Source organism: Battus philenor, unplaced genomic scaffold, assembly GCF_028537555.1.
Source record: "Battus philenor isolate CCGP_79_NKW_IND1 unplaced genomic scaffold, ilBatPhil1.0.hap1 SCAF_26, whole genome shotgun sequence".
In the NCBI taxonomy this organism is placed as follows: domain Eukaryota; kingdom Metazoa; phylum Arthropoda; class Insecta; order Lepidoptera; family Papilionidae; genus Battus; species Battus philenor.
Genome location: NW_027181689.1, coordinates 10,829,711 through 10,850,490, shown reverse-complemented (window position 1 = coordinate 10,850,490; position 20,780 = coordinate 10,829,711). Strand labels below are relative to the sequence as shown.

At 34.9% G+C, this 20,780-nt stretch overlaps 1 protein-coding gene and 1 non-coding gene across 2 annotated transcripts in view; one reads left to right on the top strand and one right to left on the bottom strand.

Moving 5' to 3' along the window:
• The window catches only part of ClC-a (chloride channel protein 2), a 73,795-nt gene that overhangs the window by 30,054 nt on the left and 22,961 nt on the right, over window positions 1–20,780 (top strand). Inside the window, exons 2-11 of the mRNA XM_068768596.1 lie at window positions 5,368–5,530; window positions 9,099–9,221; window positions 10,185–10,313; window positions 12,185–12,318; window positions 14,250–14,406; window positions 15,203–15,291; window positions 15,820–15,941; window positions 16,212–16,313; window positions 17,074–17,176; window positions 17,831–17,959. Coding sequence (XP_068624697.1) covers window positions 5,368–5,530; window positions 9,099–9,221; window positions 10,185–10,313; window positions 12,185–12,318; window positions 14,250–14,406; window positions 15,203–15,291; window positions 15,820–15,941; window positions 16,212–16,313; window positions 17,074–17,176; window positions 17,831–17,959 — 1,251 coding nt within the window. The remainder of the gene's footprint in view (window positions 1–5,367; window positions 5,531–9,098; window positions 9,222–10,184; window positions 10,314–12,184; window positions 12,319–14,249; window positions 14,407–15,202; window positions 15,292–15,819; window positions 15,942–16,211; window positions 16,314–17,073; window positions 17,177–17,830; window positions 17,960–20,780) is intronic.
• TRNAS-GCU (transfer RNA serine (anticodon GCU)) lies at window positions 19,806–19,887 on the bottom strand. Its single transcript has one exon. It is a non-coding gene; the product is annotated as a tRNA-Ser (tRNA).

The window sequence follows — 20,780 nt, the reverse complement described above, 5'->3', positions numbered from 1 at the left end:
TCACCGTCCGGCAGGCCGCTGATAAATGCGTATGCGGTAAACAATGCGAATCACACAACACGTGTTTCACCCCTTCACGGGGCATGTTCAGGAGTTATGTTACACCGATTAGTGCCAAACACAGAGACTGAATCCTGAAGATGCCCCGTGGAGGGGTGAAACACGTGTTGAGTGATTTGGTGGTGGCAGTTGTGTGATTCGATTATTTCTACTGCATATGCGGAAGTGGCTAAATATTGGTCCTTTTCTTATGTACACACATTTACAATCATTCTGTATACTTTTCACTTTGAAATATCAGGTTCTTTCTTTTGGATGGGCGTGTACCACATTCGTCTTCATCTACACTTTCCATCAGGTGTGATGGAAGATAAACGCGTATTCCATTACAACTATATCAAAAAAAAATTATACTTGAATGTAACAATAGCTTCTGTCAGAATAAAGTCTGCAAAGTACAGATAATATACAAAAATAATTTTAATACTGAATTTTTTCTCACTATATTATTATTGTTTCATTTATTATTTCTTAAACCATTTATCTTTATATTAATATTTATTAATTAATCGCGAATGAACTAGACATTGACACCTTTGATGTCTTAAATAACCAATCACCATGTATAGCAGATATAACTAACAACAGCGATATACATACCGTAATAAATAGCACGTATAGCAGTGAGCAGAATAGCACCGTTATAAATAGCCTCATCCCACGCTTCCACATGTCTAATTGTGTCTGTAATTATTTTGAGCGCATTGCATGTAATTGGATACGTTATCTGTACGTTCTTAGGGCCCTACGCCATCAGTTCATATGTATTTTTATATTTTTCCTCGAGTTCATCTGGTTCAGACTACTAAAGATTACTATATATATTTATATATATTGTTTTTATATACATATATCTACATTTCATCATAAATATATTGCTTAAACTTCTGTATTATGTAAGTATTCTAGAATATCTCGAAAAATTTAATTTGAAAGAAACACTTCATTCATGATTCGACGTGTTGAAGAAATCACAAATATGGCTATCTCAATGAGGTAGAAAGAATCATATTACGGTTTTTATTAGTATATTATGGTGTATTTAAATTCAAAAGATTGAATGAAAGTCTCATTTGCACGAAAAGATAACAGAAAGGTATATCGCCTCATTGGTGAACATAAAAGAAAGTCGTCAGATCTTTTTGGATTACTTCCGAAAGGTTATAAGGATAGTAATCAAAAACAATAAAATACGATAATAGTAGGAAAAGGAAATAAATTGTAAATTACGACTAAGAAATAATGGGACCAAAATGTGATACAGATATAATTTATAAATAATAAAAGAAAAATAAGGATTTAAAGAGTAGTAACATGTTAAATAAATATAGAAAACAAAATGAATATTATTTAATGGAATCAGGCGTTACCTTGCGGAAGTCCATCCTAAGTAAAGGACCAATATTCTATATCAATAAGTCACTTGTTTTGACTCTGTGTTTGGCACTAATCGTTGTAACATAACTCCTAAAGATGCTCCGTGGAGGGGTGAACAGGTGTTGAGTGATTTGGCGGTGGCAGTTGTGTGATTCGCATTGTTTGCCGCATACGCATTTATCAGCGGGCTGGCGGGCTGTGCATTTTATTGCACGACTACCACTGCATGTGCGGAAGTGGCTAAATATTGGTCCTTTTCTTACTTAAAATGAATATTGTTAAGTAGCAGTCTGGAAAGAATGTTTACAATAGGAGACATTTAAAAGGTAAAGGAATTAATAGGAATGAGAGGTAATGTGAAAAGGTCATAGCGACTCCAGAGGCAACGTTGCTGCAGATGAGCTGACCTGGAGAAGCTCCAGCATGGCATTCGATTACGTCCTGGAGCCCATTCCACTACCAATGGGTAATGCCAGATCTCTAGTAGCGGAGCATAAGATGAGTCAATACAGAGAGCATTGGACGTGCCATGAGGAGTGCCGGCAAGTAAAAGAGGGAATGCCTACCATAAGCTGCCGGCTCTCCCGCTGTCGACCTGACCCTTTACATTAAGCGCTATGGATAGTCCTTTGTGCAGAGCGTGCCTGGAGGATGACGAGACTGCTGCTCACGTACTACTTCGGCGAACAGGAGTAGCACCTTACAGGGCTATCCATTTTGGATCGCCGAGGTGCTTCTCCGAGATAGCCGGCAAATTCGAGGATCTGCTGGAATTTCTCAGGGAGTTTGGTTGGTTTAAGACCAACCGCAACGCAAAATGAGCATATTGCCGCTTAGTTGCAGAAACCAGGCCAAATAAGAATGAGTGAAACATTTTCGCTATTGGGGACATCTCGTTCCCCTATCTCGTGTGGGACAGGGACTTTTTATTTCTAATAATTAATTCATATTATTTTTATTACTATCATTCTCCTCTTTCGAGTATCATATAATCTGTCGTACTGTTTCTTTGGTTCTACAATTTTCCCAGTCTCTCTCTTTCATTCCATTAGCCATACATCCATCCTCAACCACTACATTCTAGGTTTCCTTACTATTTTATTTTGCAACATTACATTTATTGTTCATACATTTAACACATATTTTCTTTATAATTATCATATTATATTACACTGTTTACTCGTATAGCACTGTTTTTGGTACTACTTTATTTATTTTAGTGTTTGCTTTACTTCTTTATTCATATTCAAGTCTATTTGAATCTATTATTGGGTTTTATTTTTACCTATGGCATTTATCACCACCTTCCTGTAGTGAAACATATTAAGATATAAGAAGAGTGAACAAATAAAAAATAATATGGAAAAATTATTACGTCAAAATTGTCTTTGTGTATCCAAGACCAGGGAATAAACGAAAGGTCCCCCAAAAAAAGAGGTTGTTGTAAAAAAAGGATGTAAATGCAAAATAAATCCCTATTAACTTTTTTAATGTTAGTTTTAGCCACTTTCAGCATCGCCTGAAATCTCTGAAGACTATCGCATAATCTTTTCAAACGTTTGCCTGTAAACATTTGCACGGCTGCCAACCGAAAGGTTTATCTTTGCCAAACAGCGCCCAGATTATCATATAACCTCCGCATACATCTCAAGGTTTAAGTTATTTCGGACTTAGCCGCTATCATCTCGCTTTCTCTTATGGAAATCTTTTATAATTATTATTACGTGATAATCACATTGAGTTTGCGTTTTTAATATACGATATTTTTTATATAAATAAACATACAATAAGGAATATTTAAGTATATTGATTATTAATAAAGATATAAAAGAAAATGGAGGAAGAAGAAATAATTCAAAGGGGTAATCGAGTTGTGGTATGTCAATATATATATTTGTTTTTATATTTACTATTACCCGGCGATGCCTAGGCATTAGCCCCCCCACCTCCCCCCAAAGATATCTAGGGGGATATATCATAAACATTACGCCTGGCAGGCAAATTGACGACCGCATTGTGGTATTATATACGTAGTGTAGTGTCAATCCAATATATTGCCAGGGAATCGAACCTGTGATCTGCGACATCAAGTTTCAGACCTACCGCTAGGTTATGCTCTTATAGAGTGTCTGCGTTTGTCACTAATCGCTGTAACGTAACTCCTGAAGATGCCCCGTGAAGGGGTGAAACACGTGTTGAGTGGTTTAACGGTGGCAGTTGTGTAATTCGCATTGTTTGCCGCATGCGCATTTATCAGCGGGCCGGCGGGTGGTGCACTTTGTTGCACGACTACAACTGCATGTGCGGAAGTGGCTAAATATTGGTCCTTTTCTTACTTATGCTCTTATAACAAAAACATTCAAGGGGATAAATAAATAGTGTATTAAGACAATAATTTTAAATGAATAAATAAAATGAACCGCGAAATAAACCCATATTGCTTTGACGTTAAGAGTTATATTTCTTAGGTGTAATTATGCCTGTAGATTTTAATTTGCTACATATTAACAAAATACAACAGATTGCGTGTATATAACTGACAGGCGTTTTAAATATTATTACTTATTTCTTGAGAGCAATGGTATGGAATGGCGTTTTGCATATACTACGTTTATGTAACCTATACTTATTCTGACAGTCACATCACATGCATGACCTGGAGGACCAGCTTCCGAGAGGAAACTTCAAGCTGGGGCTACTCGTTACCCTTTAAACATTCCGACACAATAGCGCCGAAATTAAAACATTACTACCAGAAGAGTGCAAAACACTTGCACGAAGTGACCTGGAACAAGAGATTCCGAGAGGAAACTTTTGCTTGGGCTACCTATTACACTTTAAATCCGACACAAGAGCGCCGAAATTCAAACATTACTCCCAGAAGATAGAGTGAAAAACACTTGCATGAAGTGACCTGGAGCAAGAGTTTCCGAGAGGAAACTTACTTGGGCTACCTATTACACTTAAAATTCCGGCACAAGAGCGCCGATATTCAAACATTACTAACAGAAAAATGAGTGAAAAACATTTGCATGAAGTCACCTGGAACAAGAGCTTCCGAGAGGAAACTTACTCGGGCTACCTATTACACTTAAAATTCCGACACAATAGCGCCGAAATTCAAACATTACTAACAGAAAAATGAGTGAAAAACATTTGCATGAAGTCACCTGGAACAAGAGCTTCCGAGAGGAAACTTACTCGGGCTACCTATTACACTTAAAATTCCGACACAATAGCGCCGAAATTCAAACATTACTAACAGAAAAATGAGTGAAAAACATTTGCATGAAGTCACCTGGAACAAGAGCTTCCGAGAGGAAACTTACTTGGGCTACCTATTACACTTAAAATTCCGGCACAAGAGCGCCGATATTCAAACATTACTAACAGAAAAATGAGTGAAAAACATTTGCATGAAGTCACCTGGAACAAGAGCTTCCGAGAGGAAACTTACTCGGGCTACCTATTACACTTAAAATTCCGACACAATAGCGCCGAAATTCAAACATTACTACTAGAAAAATGAGTAAAAGATATTAGGAAAGATATATGAAGTGTGAGCAACGTGTAAAAAATATTTAGCTAAATTTTTCCATCTGTACCCAAGATGGGGGAATGTACGAAAGGCCCTTAAAAATGAGGGCGAATAGAAGAATAAACATTAATACCACTTTGAAAAGCGTTAGCGATAGAAGAAGTAACGGAAGAAATTCAAAAAACATTTCCATCTAGGATGACCCATGGATTAGGAAAAAGGGTCCATTGCTCTGAATAGATTATATAAATTAATATTGTACATATGTTTTTTACACAAAAGCTATAAAATAAACACGTACAGATAAAAGTTAACTATACCAGTTAACTTTTATCTGTACGTGTTTACATATGTATGTATCAATGATAATAACACAAGCATTTAATTTCCAGATGTACGGTCGCTACCAACGCGACCTTAGCGAAGCGGCCAGGGAAGAAGCAAGGAGACTTAGAAGACTAAGAAAGAGAAGAAGAAAAGACGACAAGCTCCGGCAGAAGGAGCTGGAAGCGACCGGGAAACACAGGCCTAGGGGGAAAGTTTTTAAAGTATTAGGTAAGGTAATCATATGCGAGTTTCATCTGAACTTTCAAAACTAATTTAGACATTTTCAAAATTAAAATCACTATAAATTAAAATAAATTATTGTTTACTATCTGTTCCTGTAAACTTTGTACTAGCTGAAGTTATTGATCCGCTTTCTAATTAAAAATTATAATATTATGTAATATATTTCAGAGTGATTGTAAATAGGTGTAATAAATACATTTAAAAAACTTTTAAGTTAAACGGTTTTTCGATACCCATATTGTGGTGGTTGTGGAAAAATATGTACCTAGTCCGCCATATTGGAACGGCGTCCATCTTGAATTTTAAATTTTGACATAATCATCGTGTTTTACTAGTGTAGCCCTTTTTGATACCCATATTGAGGGGATTAAGGAAAAATACGTAATCCGCCATTTTGTATCGGCGGCCATCTTATATTTATAATGTTATTGATTTTATTATATTGTATTGTCATCTAAATTAAATGTGTGTACCAAATTTCAGATCAATCTGACAACGGGAAGGTGCTTAAATTTCAAATTCTAATTTTGACCCAAATAAACACATTCCGTACGGATCGAACTAAATAAAACCGTTTAAAAACTTTCAAGAGACGAATACGTAGTTCATTTGGTGTTTATTAATGCAAGTAACATCCTATAGAAAAATAAGTAATTTCAGAAATTGTACAGATAGTGTTATGTAGATTTCTAATAAAAAAAATGAATCCATGTAACATGTTTCAGTGTGATCATTTTATACAGGATGTTTGGAAGAAGATTTATATATTTTAACTACCAACTGAGCAATACATTCATTTAAATCTTTCACTATATTATTCACACAAGTGTCAAAAATAAGTTGAGATTGATCTGATAATACTAAATTTGTGAATAGATACAACAATTAGAATGTAAATTAGTTTGTAAGAGGGAACGAAAATATAACGGAAGATAAGAAAAGGACCAATATTTAGCCACTTCCGCACATGCAGTGGTAGTCGTGCAATAAAGTGCACCACCCGCCAGAGTACTGATAAATGCGTATGCGGCGAACAATGCGAATCACACAACCGCCACCGCCAAACTCAACACGTGTTTCACCCCTCCACGGGGCATCTTCAGGAGTCCTCCTGAACATGTGCGGAAGTTGCTAAATATTAGTCCTTTTCTTACTAAGGATGGACTTCCGCGAGGTAACGCCTGATTCCCTTAAATATAACGGAAGATACTCAACGATTTTCCATCAGGAAAATTTGTCGGAAGGAAAAATTTTAGGTAGTCGTGACAGTGTTGTCTAAATATACTAAACATAGTGTATACGAACCTAAGATTTCGTTTATATTGGCTTATAATTTCATATTACGAGTATTAAATTTTACTTGCAATATACTAGATCAAAAAGTAAGGTGAATTTTTTATTTAAAACTTCCGGTCATTAGGTAGGTAGGTATTTTTTTTCTAGGTTGTTGTGCTTATGCCAAACTATCTTCAATTTTGAAGGAGGCTTTGTGTTTCAACGCGTCAAGTTTCGTTTGGTCGATGTCGTACTGCATTAGTTCTTCGCGATGTTTTTTTTTTTGGCAAAAACTCGACTCGCATCGTTTTCGTGTGTTTTGGCTCCGTCCGACTTCTAGCTATTTAGTAAACTCAAATGGCCAGAGCTGGTAGGCAGTTTTGACATGCTTTAGGAGATAAAATCCGAATAGAAGAAAACCTTGAAGGGTATACCGGAAAAAGACATTTTCGACTGTTTGTAAGACTGAGAAAAGCGTTGGCAAAAGTGCGTTTTATCGGACAGGGATTACTTCGAAAGGGATGAAATTGATTTGGAAGAATAAATTAAGAAAAATAATAATTAAAGTATATTAAAGACACTATATACAAAGATTATTGAGCTAATAAACTAGCTGTGCTCTGCGACTTCATTCGCGTGAGATTTAACAAAAGAAAAATACTCAGTTTATTCGCTTTTTATTCGTTTTTATTTTGATGTGAGTCAGACATGAATTTGACATTGTACATAAATTCTTATGTTATCATTCGTTCACTGTTTTCGTTTCTATTGAAATCAACATGAACTATCACTGCAGGATACAAAATTTATTGGAATTACTGTGGCGCTATCTGTCAAAAATTGGTCATACTAACTTAGAAACCTTTATGGGTTCATGCACTATAACTTAGCCGAAGATCCTCACACGATCAAATGCATAATTTACGTTCCTATAAAGGACATACAGACAATCATGCATTTTATATACATACACCAATACCTCACTGTGCGTCGTTAGATTTTCGAGGTTGCGTTGTTTTGGGTTCGAGTCTTTAATTTTTTTTTTAATTTTCTTTTTTTTTCTAGAAGATGGCAACACTTTTGTTTCTAGTTGCGCCATGCCATTAAAACTCGGGATTCCCTTTCTAACTAAAAATCAACGCAATTTGAATACTATTTAATTTTCACTTTGTTTTGCTAATTTTAAGAGTTCAGTTTCAATTAAGTAGTGTGTTGTGCTTTTTTTCAAAAGAGAATAGTAAATTTATATAAATTTTAACGTGTTGTTTCTGGTTACAAAAAAAAGTAAATACTATTCCAATTTATTTATTGGCAGAGTTATTTTATGTTTGTTTTTATGATGTTTACTTTGTTCAATTTTCTTTTTAAAAAGTAGTATTTTCGTGACCCTGGAACCTATCTTCGATCTTTACATGGTTTGCTATAGAAAGTCTTAATTCACTTTTAGTCGTGTTTTTTGGAACGTAACCACGACGCAAAGTGAGGTATTGGTGTATATAGATGGATAAATAAGATATATTTTAAATTATATTCGACTAGCAGCGTAACATCTTGAGAGACCCAAAGGCTCCGGTTTAAACGACAACCTTCTTTTTTGCGCAGTTCTTATTCATAAAACACAATAAATATTCAAAAATGATTTCTTTTTAACAATCATGTCTTCACTTCACAAAACATGTTCAACAATTATTCGACTTAACAATTTGATTTCGACCATAGTTTTTATAATATATGTCGTATCTCTATCGACTCTCTTTTATTAATGTAGATTTCACCGCGCGGTGACCCTTTTATACGTTTACATACAACTAGCGCCATCTGTCGATGCTGACAGAAAGTACAAGTTTTCGTTATGTTTATTTATATATATATATATATACGAGTATACTAGCTGATCCCGCAACGTTGTTTTGCAAAAAAAAAATATTTTTAATTTTCTTAAGGGTTGATCGTAGAGGGGTAAAAATTTAGGGTTGTATCTATTTTAGTATGCTGTATCATAAAAAAATAAAAACAAAAAATTTCGTCAAAAAATAAAAAAAAATTTAAGGGTGAACAACCCTTATCACTTAGGAGCATGGAAAATAGATAGTAGCCGATTCTCATACCTACTGAATACGCATATAAAATTTGGTAAAAATCGGTCGAGCCGTTTCAGAGGAGTTCAAGTTCGAACACCGTGACACGAGAATTTTATATATTAGATATAGTTCCGATGTGTGTCTTTTCATAAGGTATGTCAAACATTAAGAAGTCAATGATATGAAGTTTTAATCAGGTTATGTCTGGAGGCATACGTTCGCGCGGCTCGGCGAGGACTGGGTGTTCCTGGCGCTGCTGGGCATCATCATGGCTGTCCTCAACTTCGCAATGGACAGGGGCATCGCGGTCTGCAACAATGGTGAGTTGAATAAATTATCATCAGGATAATACGTTGCACCAACGAAGCAAGTCTAGCGTATGTGATTATTATAATTTACTAGTTGATCCCGCAAACGTTGTTTTGCAAAAAAAATTAAAGTTATTAATTAACAAATGTAAGATAAGGGTTAATCATAGAGGGGTGAAAATTTAGGTTTGTATGTATTTTTGTATGCTGTATCATAATAAAATAAAAACCAAAAAAATTGTCTAAAAAATTAAAAATAAAATTTAGGGGTGGACCACCCTTATCACTTAGGGGTATGGAAAATAAATAGTAGCCGATTCTCAGACATACTGAATACGCATGTAAAATTTGGTAAAAATCGGTCAAGCCATTTCGGAGGAGTTCAAGTTCGAAAACCGTGACACGAGAATTTTATATATTAGATTTATTTAGTACACTAAAATAGTACATTATATAGCATTTATTATTTATTCGTATTTATATAATACCTTTTTCACTTAAATGTATATACAGACATGTATATGTGTGTATACTTATTTATATATTTGTATGTATGTACATACAAAACTACGCTCTCCGACATCTCTCATCTCCATCCAAAGGTTGTCTCGTAGAGATCGATCCGAGCGATAAGACCGCCTCTTGTACCTCTATATGTATTGTTTCTTTTATTTAGTTAATATCTATGGTGTAAAATACAGTGTAAATAAAAAAGTACAGTGATTTAAATAAGTTTTTTAAAAGTCAAAAAGGTTTTTTATTTATGGCCCCCGCTATTGGGGGCCTCTCGTACCCCCTATCTTTTGTGGGACAGGGATTTTACGGGCAAATTTATTTAATTATTCACATCTTTTTTTATTTTCTTTCTCTTCATGTATACTTCTTAAGATCTTTCATTCAGTTTTCTTACACATTTCTCCTTATTATTCTCTTCAAAAAAGTCAAAAAGATTTAATGTCTATGACCTCCTTTCAGCTCGCATGTGGATGTACAACGACCTGGCAACATCCACGTTCAGCCAGTACGTCGCGTGGGTATCTCTACCCGTCTGCCTCATACTCTTCGCAGCTGGTTTTGTCCATATCGTCGCCGCGCAGAGCATCGGTGAGTAACTTCTGCCTTTTCGAATAATTTGCAGTTAAAGCCATCAATGTATATCTAATTTTAAAAGAGTCGTTTTGATTAGAATATTATAGTAGATGCCATATTTATTTTTAAAAAAATTGAAGTGTGTTAATAGGACATACTGTTTCAGAGAAAACATGTATATACTATGATCTAGTCCAGTGATTCCCAAAGTGGTCTATATCGACCCCTAGGGGTCGATGACAACCTGCAAGGGGTCTACGTTAGCGAAAAAATATTTGGGGTCCATGAAATGAAAATGGGGGTCCACGATAGTGGATCTCAACACATACACTGATAGTACCTATTTACTTACATCATACTATCTTATAATATCAAAACATTTACATTATTTATGAAAGTACCTATGAAGTAAAAAAAATATTATATATATTTATAAAATTGTGTAAGTTGTAGGAACTTGTAAAAATATGAGAGTCGCAGTCTCAGAGCTTCGCTACCTTGCACTGACTTGTTCAATTCGTCACTCTATAAATACGAATGTGGGACAAATACGTTTATTCGTTTCCTGAATCTTGGAAAGGAAAGTGCTATAAAAATAATAAATCATAATTTATAGTTTATTTAATGTTACGTATATTTTACATAACAGATACAAAATTTAATTTTGAGTACTTTTAATTTAAATTCAATTAATAAATGTATAAATTAATAGTGTTTTTACTTTATGTTTTTAACACTAAACTTCACTACAGTTAGAAATTTACAGGAAATCAATATCAGGTAAGTAGGGGGTCTACCCAACACGGAAAAACATGGCAAGGGGTCTACGACACAAAGTTTGGGGAACTTTGATTTAGTCAAAGAAATAATTAGGAATAAATTTGTAGTGAAATTAAAATCGGTAGAGTTAGAATTTGTAGAATACTATATATACTTGGGACAAACCAATCCAGCTTAATAAGTCGTAACTTAGAGCATAAACCACTCGTTAAATCCAACTCATGCAGCGTTCAGGATGATCTAAAATCTCTTCTCATCCAAAATGCCGCAATGTTTGAAAGACGAAGGTTTTTGACCAATACGTGTTATCGTTGACATATGGATCCGTCACGTGATCACATACGACGTGAGATCAATGGAAAGTTTTGCCCGTAGTTTTGATGCTAGATCGAATTATAAATGAGATCCGCAATAGAAATATCACAACATAGCTCGAAGAATTGCTCAATTAAAGTGGAAGGGAACGGGGTACATTGCTCGTGTAACTGATGGCCGTTGGGACTTAAAGGTTCTCATGAGTAAGCCCACCAGTGGGTTGACCAACTACATAGATAAGATCGCGAGAAGTCGATGGGTGTGAACAGCGCAGGACCATTCATCATGATGATCTTTGGCTGAAAAGAAAAAGACGTGGTAGTGAAAGATATGAAACAAATAAATTTACGACAGTGTTTAGCTTTTTTGTGCTTCATGACAAACTCATAAAACGCTTAAAAGAAAGCAAATGCAACCAAAAAAGCTCACTAATTTGCAATAATTTTCAAGATTCCATTATTTCAATTTCACACGTATTATTCCGCCTTACCGAGTTCTAAATCTGAACTAAAACAGCCGAAGATATAAAGGATATATATTTAGTCATATCTGTCTTATTCTCTCTCTGAGCTAAATGAGTTAAAGATATAAAAGAGTAATATATATACCATGATCGAAAACATATAAATCACTATTTTTTTGTCAGGGTTACATTTTGTCCATCTCACAAATCTCAATTGGCTTTTGGATTCATGAAGGCTTCAACAGCATATGTCGCTGTTCATCTGTTTCTCTTGTTGTTCGTACCACAAAACTTTGTCCTTTTTTGAAGTTTCGTCTCTATCTTCCAGGCTCTGGTATACCCGAGATGAAGACAATACTTCGCGGTGTGCATCTCAAAGAATATTTGACCTTCAGAGCGCTGATCTCGAAGGTTATCGGGCTGACTGCAACCCTTGGGTCCGGTTTACCACTGGGTAAAGAGGTAATGGATATTTGACTCTACTATACTCTATACCAGTGATTTCCAAAGTGGTCTATATCGACCCCTAGGGGTCTATAACAAAATTTGGGGGTCGATGAAATGAAAATGGGGGTCCACGACAGTGGATCTCAACACTTACACTAATAGTACCTATTTACTTACATCATACTATCTTATAATATCAAAATATTTACTTTATTTATAAAAGTACCTATGAAGTAAAAAAATTAAGATTAACCCTTACAAAATTGACGCTAAATGTTGATAATTTATTATTAAAGCATCAGGTTCATCCTTCTCAAAAAATATTGACTTATTGCTTATGTTATTTTATTAATAGTTTATTTAATGTTACGTATATTTTAAATAACAGATACAAAATTTTATGTTGAGTAGTTTTAATTTAAATTCAATTAATAAATGTATAAATTAACATGTGTTTTTACTTTAAGTTTTTAACACTAAACTTCACTACAGTTAGAAATTTACAGGAAATCAATATCAGGTAAGTAGGGGGTCTACCCAACACGGAAAAATATTGCAAGGGGTCTACGACACAAAAAAGTTTGGGGAACTCTGCTCTATACAGTAATTTCGGCATATGTAAGGTCACTGATGTAGTTCAAAAAATTCTCGTCTGAAATGACAGTGCCCTCTGTCATTTCAGACGAGAATTTTGGTTCGTGCAATCGTTGGACATTGGAGTTGAAAGATTGTCGAATAGAGACCACAAGACGGTAGAGATGGCGTGAACCAAGGTATGTCGTCAAGGTAGCGGTAAATCTATGGATGCGGTATCGTAAGATCATCAGCCATTTTTAATGATGATGATAAAAAAATTTCTAATCGGTTACAAGCCGTCACAATAACTTAGGTACTGATTTAATATGATATCATGTCATACTAGAATTGAAAACTAAATTTTTTTCTCCTATACATCGCCTCACTTCGCCCACACAGAACACAATTTTACATTTATTGTTTTTATCATTTAACACTTTATTTATTATAAATTTTTGTTTATTCTCTTACAGTATATATTTATATTTCATGACTCTTGTTTATTATTGTCATAGTTTTTGTTCTTTTGAGGTTACCTTTAAAGCTAGTAGGATTCTAACCCGCCAAGTTAGAAGAGTCCACAACAATGGTCTTTAAATATATATATATATATATATATATATATATATATATTACAATTACATATACACCAATACATCAATTTGCGCCGTGGTTACGTTCCAAAAAAACACGACGCAAATTGAAACGCCGCAAAGTGAATTAAGATTTTCTATAGCAAACCATGTAAAGATCGAAGATAGGTTCCAAGGTCACGGATATACAATTTATTAAAAAGAAAATTGAACAAAGTAAAAATATTTAAAAAACAAAAATAATATAACTCTGCTTTTCGTAACCAGAAACAACACGTTAAAATTTATATAAATTCATTATTCTCTTTTAAAAAAAAACACAACATACTACATTACAACACACTACGTAATTGAAACTGAACTCCTAAAATGATCAAAACAAAGTGAAAATAAAACTGTATTGAAATAGCGCTGTTTTTTAGTTAGAAAGGGAATACCGAGTTTTGATGTCATGGCGCAATAAGAATCAAAAGTGTTTCCATATTTTGAAAACAAAAGGAAATTTTTAAAAAAATATTAAAGACTCGCACCCAAAACAACGCAACCTCGAAAATCTAACAACGCACAGTGAAAATTAGTACAAATTAAGCAGCGACGCAACTTCGAAAAAAACGCAAAACGAATCGACGTAAAGCGAGGTATTGGTGTATATATAACTTTCATTAATTCATGAACATTTATGAATTTCGGTAACACACATTATACCATACGTTTTCCGATACAATAAAAATTATAATGATTGCGATATAAATTTCTTGTTATATTCTTGTTGTACAGGGTCCATCAGTACACATCGCTTCGATGGTGGCGACGTTATTGTCCAAGCTGGTGACCCGGTTCCAGGGCATCTATAGCAACGAGTCGCGAACCTCGGAGATGCTGGCGGCAGCTTGCGCTGTGGGGGTTGCTTCCTGCTTCGCTGCACCTGTAGGAGGTACAAACTTACCTTTTTTATGGGCCCCCCTCTCTCCGCTGCCATGGTAAAGCAGGGACTATTTATACAATTATTAATTTTTAACTGAATATTATTATAGTCATGCTCCTCCCTCATCCTTTTTAATTTCTTTTCTTACCTTTTCTTTCGTATATCGTCTAACTTCCGTTACTTTCTCTACAGTGTCCCATATTTACATTTTATTTTAGTTTTGTTTGTTCATTATTCTTTCTGCGTTTATTTGCCTTATTCTAAGTCGTATTTTTAAATTATCGCCGTTTAACTTGTTTCTCTTTCATCTTTATTCTTCTTTATCTGCTCTTAACGCTGTATCAGCACTCTGCTACTCTCTTCTCCTTGTCCATTACATCCTATTTCTATGTGAGATAGCCATTTTAAGTTTACGTTTCCGCACTGGATGTGGTTATATGTTAAAAGTATTGTATCTAAATTTAATGTCTCTCTCTTTTTCCAGTCTTATACCTCCCATTTTTCTCGGAGTCAGCTTTCCTAATGTAATTTCTCCACTCCGGATGTATATACATTCTTATGTTCAAAGGTATTGCTTCCTAGAATTTCTCTCTTTCTCATTTCCTGGTCTGATACCCTCCATTTCTCTCGAAGTCAGATTCCTATTATTATATCTTCACTTATATCTTAAAGGGCTGTCAAAATTATTATCTTAAATAATTTTAGTCCTTAAGACTTATTAATTAAAAAAAAAGGGTTTAAATCTCTTGCAGGGTAGTTCAAAAAAGCGAGTGTCAAAAAAAGTAATTTTAATTATAATTTCCAGGAGTACTTTTCTCGATCGAAGTAACGACCACGTACTTCGCTGTACGCAACTACTGGAGAGGCTTCTTCGCCGCATGCTGCAGTGCTATCGTGAGTGTATTTGAAATCTATAAGCGGTTTTTAAAAACGAGAAACATTATTTTGAATTATTTACAATACCCGGCGATAAATATTGCACATCGACCTTTAGAAAGTGACAAAGTTATCTCTATCTCATGAGACGACTGACAAAACGTCACATAGGTAGTGTGGGACAGAGATAGTACTCTACGAAGCCGAAATTAGCCGATTGTCTCTTTCTGACATATATATATGTACAATGTATATATCATATATCCGTATATCTTGGTCGATATTCAATATTTATTGCCGGGTACTGTATTTACACTTTGTTTTACCATAAATAATAACTAAAAAAAGAAACAGTTTTAGAGGTACAAGAGGCGGTTTTATCGCTCGAGGCGATCTCTACCAGACATTCTTGGAAGGAGATGAGAGACATGAAGGAGAGGGTGTACATACTACTAAATACATACATTACTATATATATATAGTATTATATATATATATATATAAATAGGTATTATTATTGGTTGTCATTTGAAACACATTTATCAGATGTTCCGGCTGCTATCTGTGTGGTCCGGTGCACTGCCCACCGTGAAGCCACTGTTCCCCACCAATCTGCCTCAGGACTTTCCCTTCGATCCTCAGGAGTTCGCAGTCTTCGTTCTTCTAGGGTGAGTCTTACGTGTTCGTTTCAACCCATAGACAACCACACCAACCCCAAAGATATCTATGGGGGATGTACCTTTATCACCACGCTTTGTGGTATTATGGTATTCAGAAGATGCTGCTGCCCATATAATTAAAAAAATCCTATAAAATTAAAGCACAAAGTGTGGATTATATGAAATTGTATCGGAGATTCGAATGCGCTACCTACAATCTCAAGTCCTCAGTCTGCTTCGTCTATAGTCTTATAATAAAATATATTTATTGGATTCCAGGATAGTTTGCGGACTTTTTTCTGCGCTGTGGGTGTTCATGCACCGTCAGTATGTACTCTTCATGAGGAACACCAAGACCCTCAGCAACTTCCTGCAGAAGAAGTAAGATATTTTAATTACAAATATATGTGAAGACATACTTAAAGTCCCGAAAAGTCGCTGGATGCGTAGGCGCAGGACTGGTAATCACGACGATCTTGGGGACTCCATCTGAAAAGAAAAAAAAATGTGAACACAAAAAAAATATTTTATGATAGTTTTCTTTTTCATATCATTTTATCTTTGTTGTACGCGTAATGTTTTTAATAACAGTAAACTTTATAAATGAAACATTTTAATGTTTCATTTATAAAGTTAATTAAAACACTTGTACTAATATTTTCCAAACGCCACCCCACAAGATAATAAAAAAAAGAAACAAAATGTCACGCGCCGGCGCGAGATCGGCACTGCGAAAGGAATTCTCTCTATCAGTGTCGGTTCTCGTGGTTTTTGGCAAATGGCGGACCTTTTCTCGTACTCATATTACAGACGCAATAAAAAAAATGTATATAAGAATAACTAAAAAGTAATAGTTCACCAACAAAGTCAGAACACGTTCAAGCGCAGTGCTGATAAGTTAGCATGTTACTTAGCACAAAGCCGGCACCGTACTAGCTTATTAAAGTTGGTCGCTAAGTATCTCGCGAAATTGGCCCCCCTACCTCACACCCCGCGTCTCGCACCGGCGCGACTTTAACAGCTAATTTAAGTATACTTGTGTATATCTATCTCTTTCTTATCCATCAAGAGAAAAAGAGATAGATAAGATTTATTTTACAATATACATATGTGTATTTTAAAAGCTCCTTTATTATTTCAGCCGCTTCATCTACCCAGGGTTCATGACGCTAGCGGTGATGTCGGTGCTGTTCCCTCCCGGCATCGGCAGGTTCATGGCAGCTGACCTCGGCAACCAGGAACAGGTACAGTCACGAACAAATTCAATATCTAAAATGTCTGTTTATGAAATTATTCACAGGATTTTACCGCATGACTGTACTTATTTTGATAAAATGGAATCACAGTGCTAAATTAAAATTAATTTTTAAACTAAACAGCGGTAGCTCAGCGGTGAGAACTGTAATCGTAGGTCGAGGGTTCGATTCCTGGGATACAGCCTTATATATAATTCACACTTTGTGCATCAATAATAGGATTGCCACGGCTCACAATCGACTTTTCAGAGAAGGGCTTCTGGACAATGACACCAAGATAGTTTGTAATTTAAAATGGATATTATAAATTATTAAAATGGTAAAAATATAAATAAAGACTATATCAGCCACAAAAGATATCATTAAATTTGTAACGTGATTACATAGGTAACACACATATCACAAGTATTTCTATGGCCCCGTCTTTGGGATCTTCCTTTCAAGTCCTATATATAGTGGACAGATGCCATATTTATATTAAAAAATCCAATTTTATTTTTATTTCCATACTTATCATTCGTTCTTTTCAATTTCTTTCATTCTTTCCTCTAATTTCCTTCACAATATCTCTCATTTCATTCACATTTCTACAATTTTAATTGTTTACCAATTTATTATAATATAACAATTTTGATCATGTAGGTGTTATCTTTGATGGCGAATTTCACGTGGTCGGATGAATTGACAGCGGAACAGGCGGCGGTGGTAGCGCATTGGAGAACCCCTGAAGTGGATCTCTACGGCTGTCTCGTCATATACTTCGTCTCCATTGTGAGTACATTTCATCACTCATCACATATCTCATCACTATATTGTACCACTAACATATTTAAGTTCCACTATAGCTCACTTATAAATTTTTTTGACGGGACTTTCAATGCTGCCTAAATGGAATTTGCAGATTTCGAGAGTTCTAAGTGGCAGGGTGCAGAGTGCATCTAGTCCAGAGTTCCCCAAACTTTTTTGTGTCGTAGACCCCTTGCCATGTTTTTCCGTGTTGGGTAGACCCCCTACTTACCCGATATTGATTTCCTGTAAATTTCTAACTGTAGTGAAGTTTAGTATTAAAAACTTAAAGTAAAAACACATGTTAATTTGTACATTTATTAACTGAATTTATATTAAAACTACTCAAAATATTATAAAATTTTGTATCTGTTATGTAAAATATACATAACATTAAATAAACATAAAATAAACTATAAATAAATTAACATAAGCAATAAGTCAATATTTTTAGTAAGAAGGATGAACCTGATGCTTTAATAATAATCAGTCAATTCAATTTGTTTTGATATTATAAGATAGTATGATGTAAGTAAACAGGTTCTATCAGCGTATATGTTGAGATCCACTATCGTGGACCCCCATTTTCATTTCATGGAACCCAACTTTTTTTCGCTGCCGTAGATTATCATAGACCCCTAGGGGTCGATATAGACCACTTTGGAAATCGCTGATCTAGCCTAAGATCTGTTTCAATGTAGCAAAGCTATAAGGCTCCTGGGTGAGCCTCGTTTCGGGTCGCTGAATGAAGTGACTAAGTTCAAGGTCCCCCACTTTAATAATGGCTTCCGAATTCTAAAATTATTTTACATAAAAGTATTCTAGTCGTAGTGGCCAATACGGAGCGTGAACGCTATAGATTTGTCTAATAGATTCAGACGTTACTTTGCGGAAGTCCATCGTAAGTAATAAAAGGACTAATATATAGCTACTTCCGCTATGTAGCTGTAGTCGTGCAATAAAGTGCACCGCCCGCCAGCCCGCTGATAAATGCGCAATAATTTGATATACAAAGCCTGTTCAGCTACGCATGCTGATCTTAAATATCTAACAGATTCAGGCGTTACTTTGCGGAAGTCCATCCTAAATAATAAAAGGACTAATATATAGCTATTTCCGCTATATAGCACTAGTCGTGTAATAAAGTGCACCGCCCACCCGCTGATAAATGCGCAATAATTTGATGTCCAAACGCGCCTATTCAGCTACGCGTGCTGATCTCAAATATCTAATAGATTCAGGCGTTACTTTGCGGTAGTCCATCCTAAATAAGAAAAGGACTAATATATAGCTACTTCTACTTTCTACTTTATTATAAATGCGCATTTATCAGCGGGCTGGCGGGCGGTCCACTAAATTGCACGACTACTGCTACATAGCGGAAGTAGCTATATATTAGTCCTTTTCTTGCTAGAGATTTGACCTATTTTAATATCGGCAGTGGTAGTCCAGAGGTATAGGACTGAGAATTGCTATCTTTGGTCGCGTATTCGATTCCCGGTATACAGTCTTGAATACTGATTATATAGGATTGCTACTACTTAAAAATATTTAATAGAGTATGATAAGCAACGTCGTCTATGTACCAACCAGCCTGCGTGGTGATTATGATATATCCCCCCCATATTTTGGGGAAAGGCCGGTAGTAGGTAATTAGTTTTTGCGACGACTTTTATTTCACTAGACGCTTGTATATGTTTCTTTAGCCAAACATACACGATATTAAGTCGTGAAATTTATATATACATGTATATATGTCTTATATATCGCATAAAAACAGTTCTGAGTATAGTTAGTGTTTTTTGTATGGATAATTAATAACAAAACGTATCGACGAGGATGGGATTCGAACCCACGCGTGCAGAGCACATTGGATTAGCAGTCCAACGCCTTAACCACTCGGCCACCTCGTCATGTATCAATTATTATATAAAGTAGGCTGTTATCAAACTTTATATTCACATATACATATTTTTAATTTATTTACACTTTTTTGATGCCATACTAATATATATTTTTAATGAATAAACCATAATATATTTTTGATACCATAAACCAGAGTTCTCCAAACTTTTTTGTGTCGTAGACCCCCTACTTACCTGATATTGATTTTCTGTAAGTTTCTAACTGTAGTAAAAATTTTGTGTTAAAAAATTAAAGTAAAAACACGTGTTAACTTATACATTTATTAATTGAATTTAAATTAAAACTATTTAAAATTAAATTTTGTATCTGTTATGTAAAATATACTTAACATTAAATGAACAATTTTTTTACTTCATAGGTACTTTTATAAATAATGTAAATGTTGTCATATTATAAAATAGTATGGCGTAAGTAAATAGGTACTATCAGTGTATGTGTTGAGATCCTCTATCGTGGACCCCCATTTTCATTTCATGGACCCTCAAATTTTTTTTCACTGACGTAGACCCCTTGCAGGTTGTCATAGACCCCTAGGGGTCGATACAGACCACTTAGGGAATCACTGCCATAGACAATAAGTAGAAAAAAAAAGGAAACAATTTATAGAAAGGTACAAGTGGCGGTCTTATCGCTCGAGGCGATCTTTACCAGACAACCAGATGAGAGACATGAAGTAGAGTGCAGTTCATGGTGTACATATATACAAATACATATATATACATAAACAGATACGAATAAATAATAGTTTCTACGCAATAACCTATTTAGAGGCCAAAGGAGTGCTCTTTTACCATGTTTTAAATGCTGACAGCGACAGCAGTGATATATATATATATATATATATAAAGGACTTCACAAAAAAAATCAGTACTTTATCTTT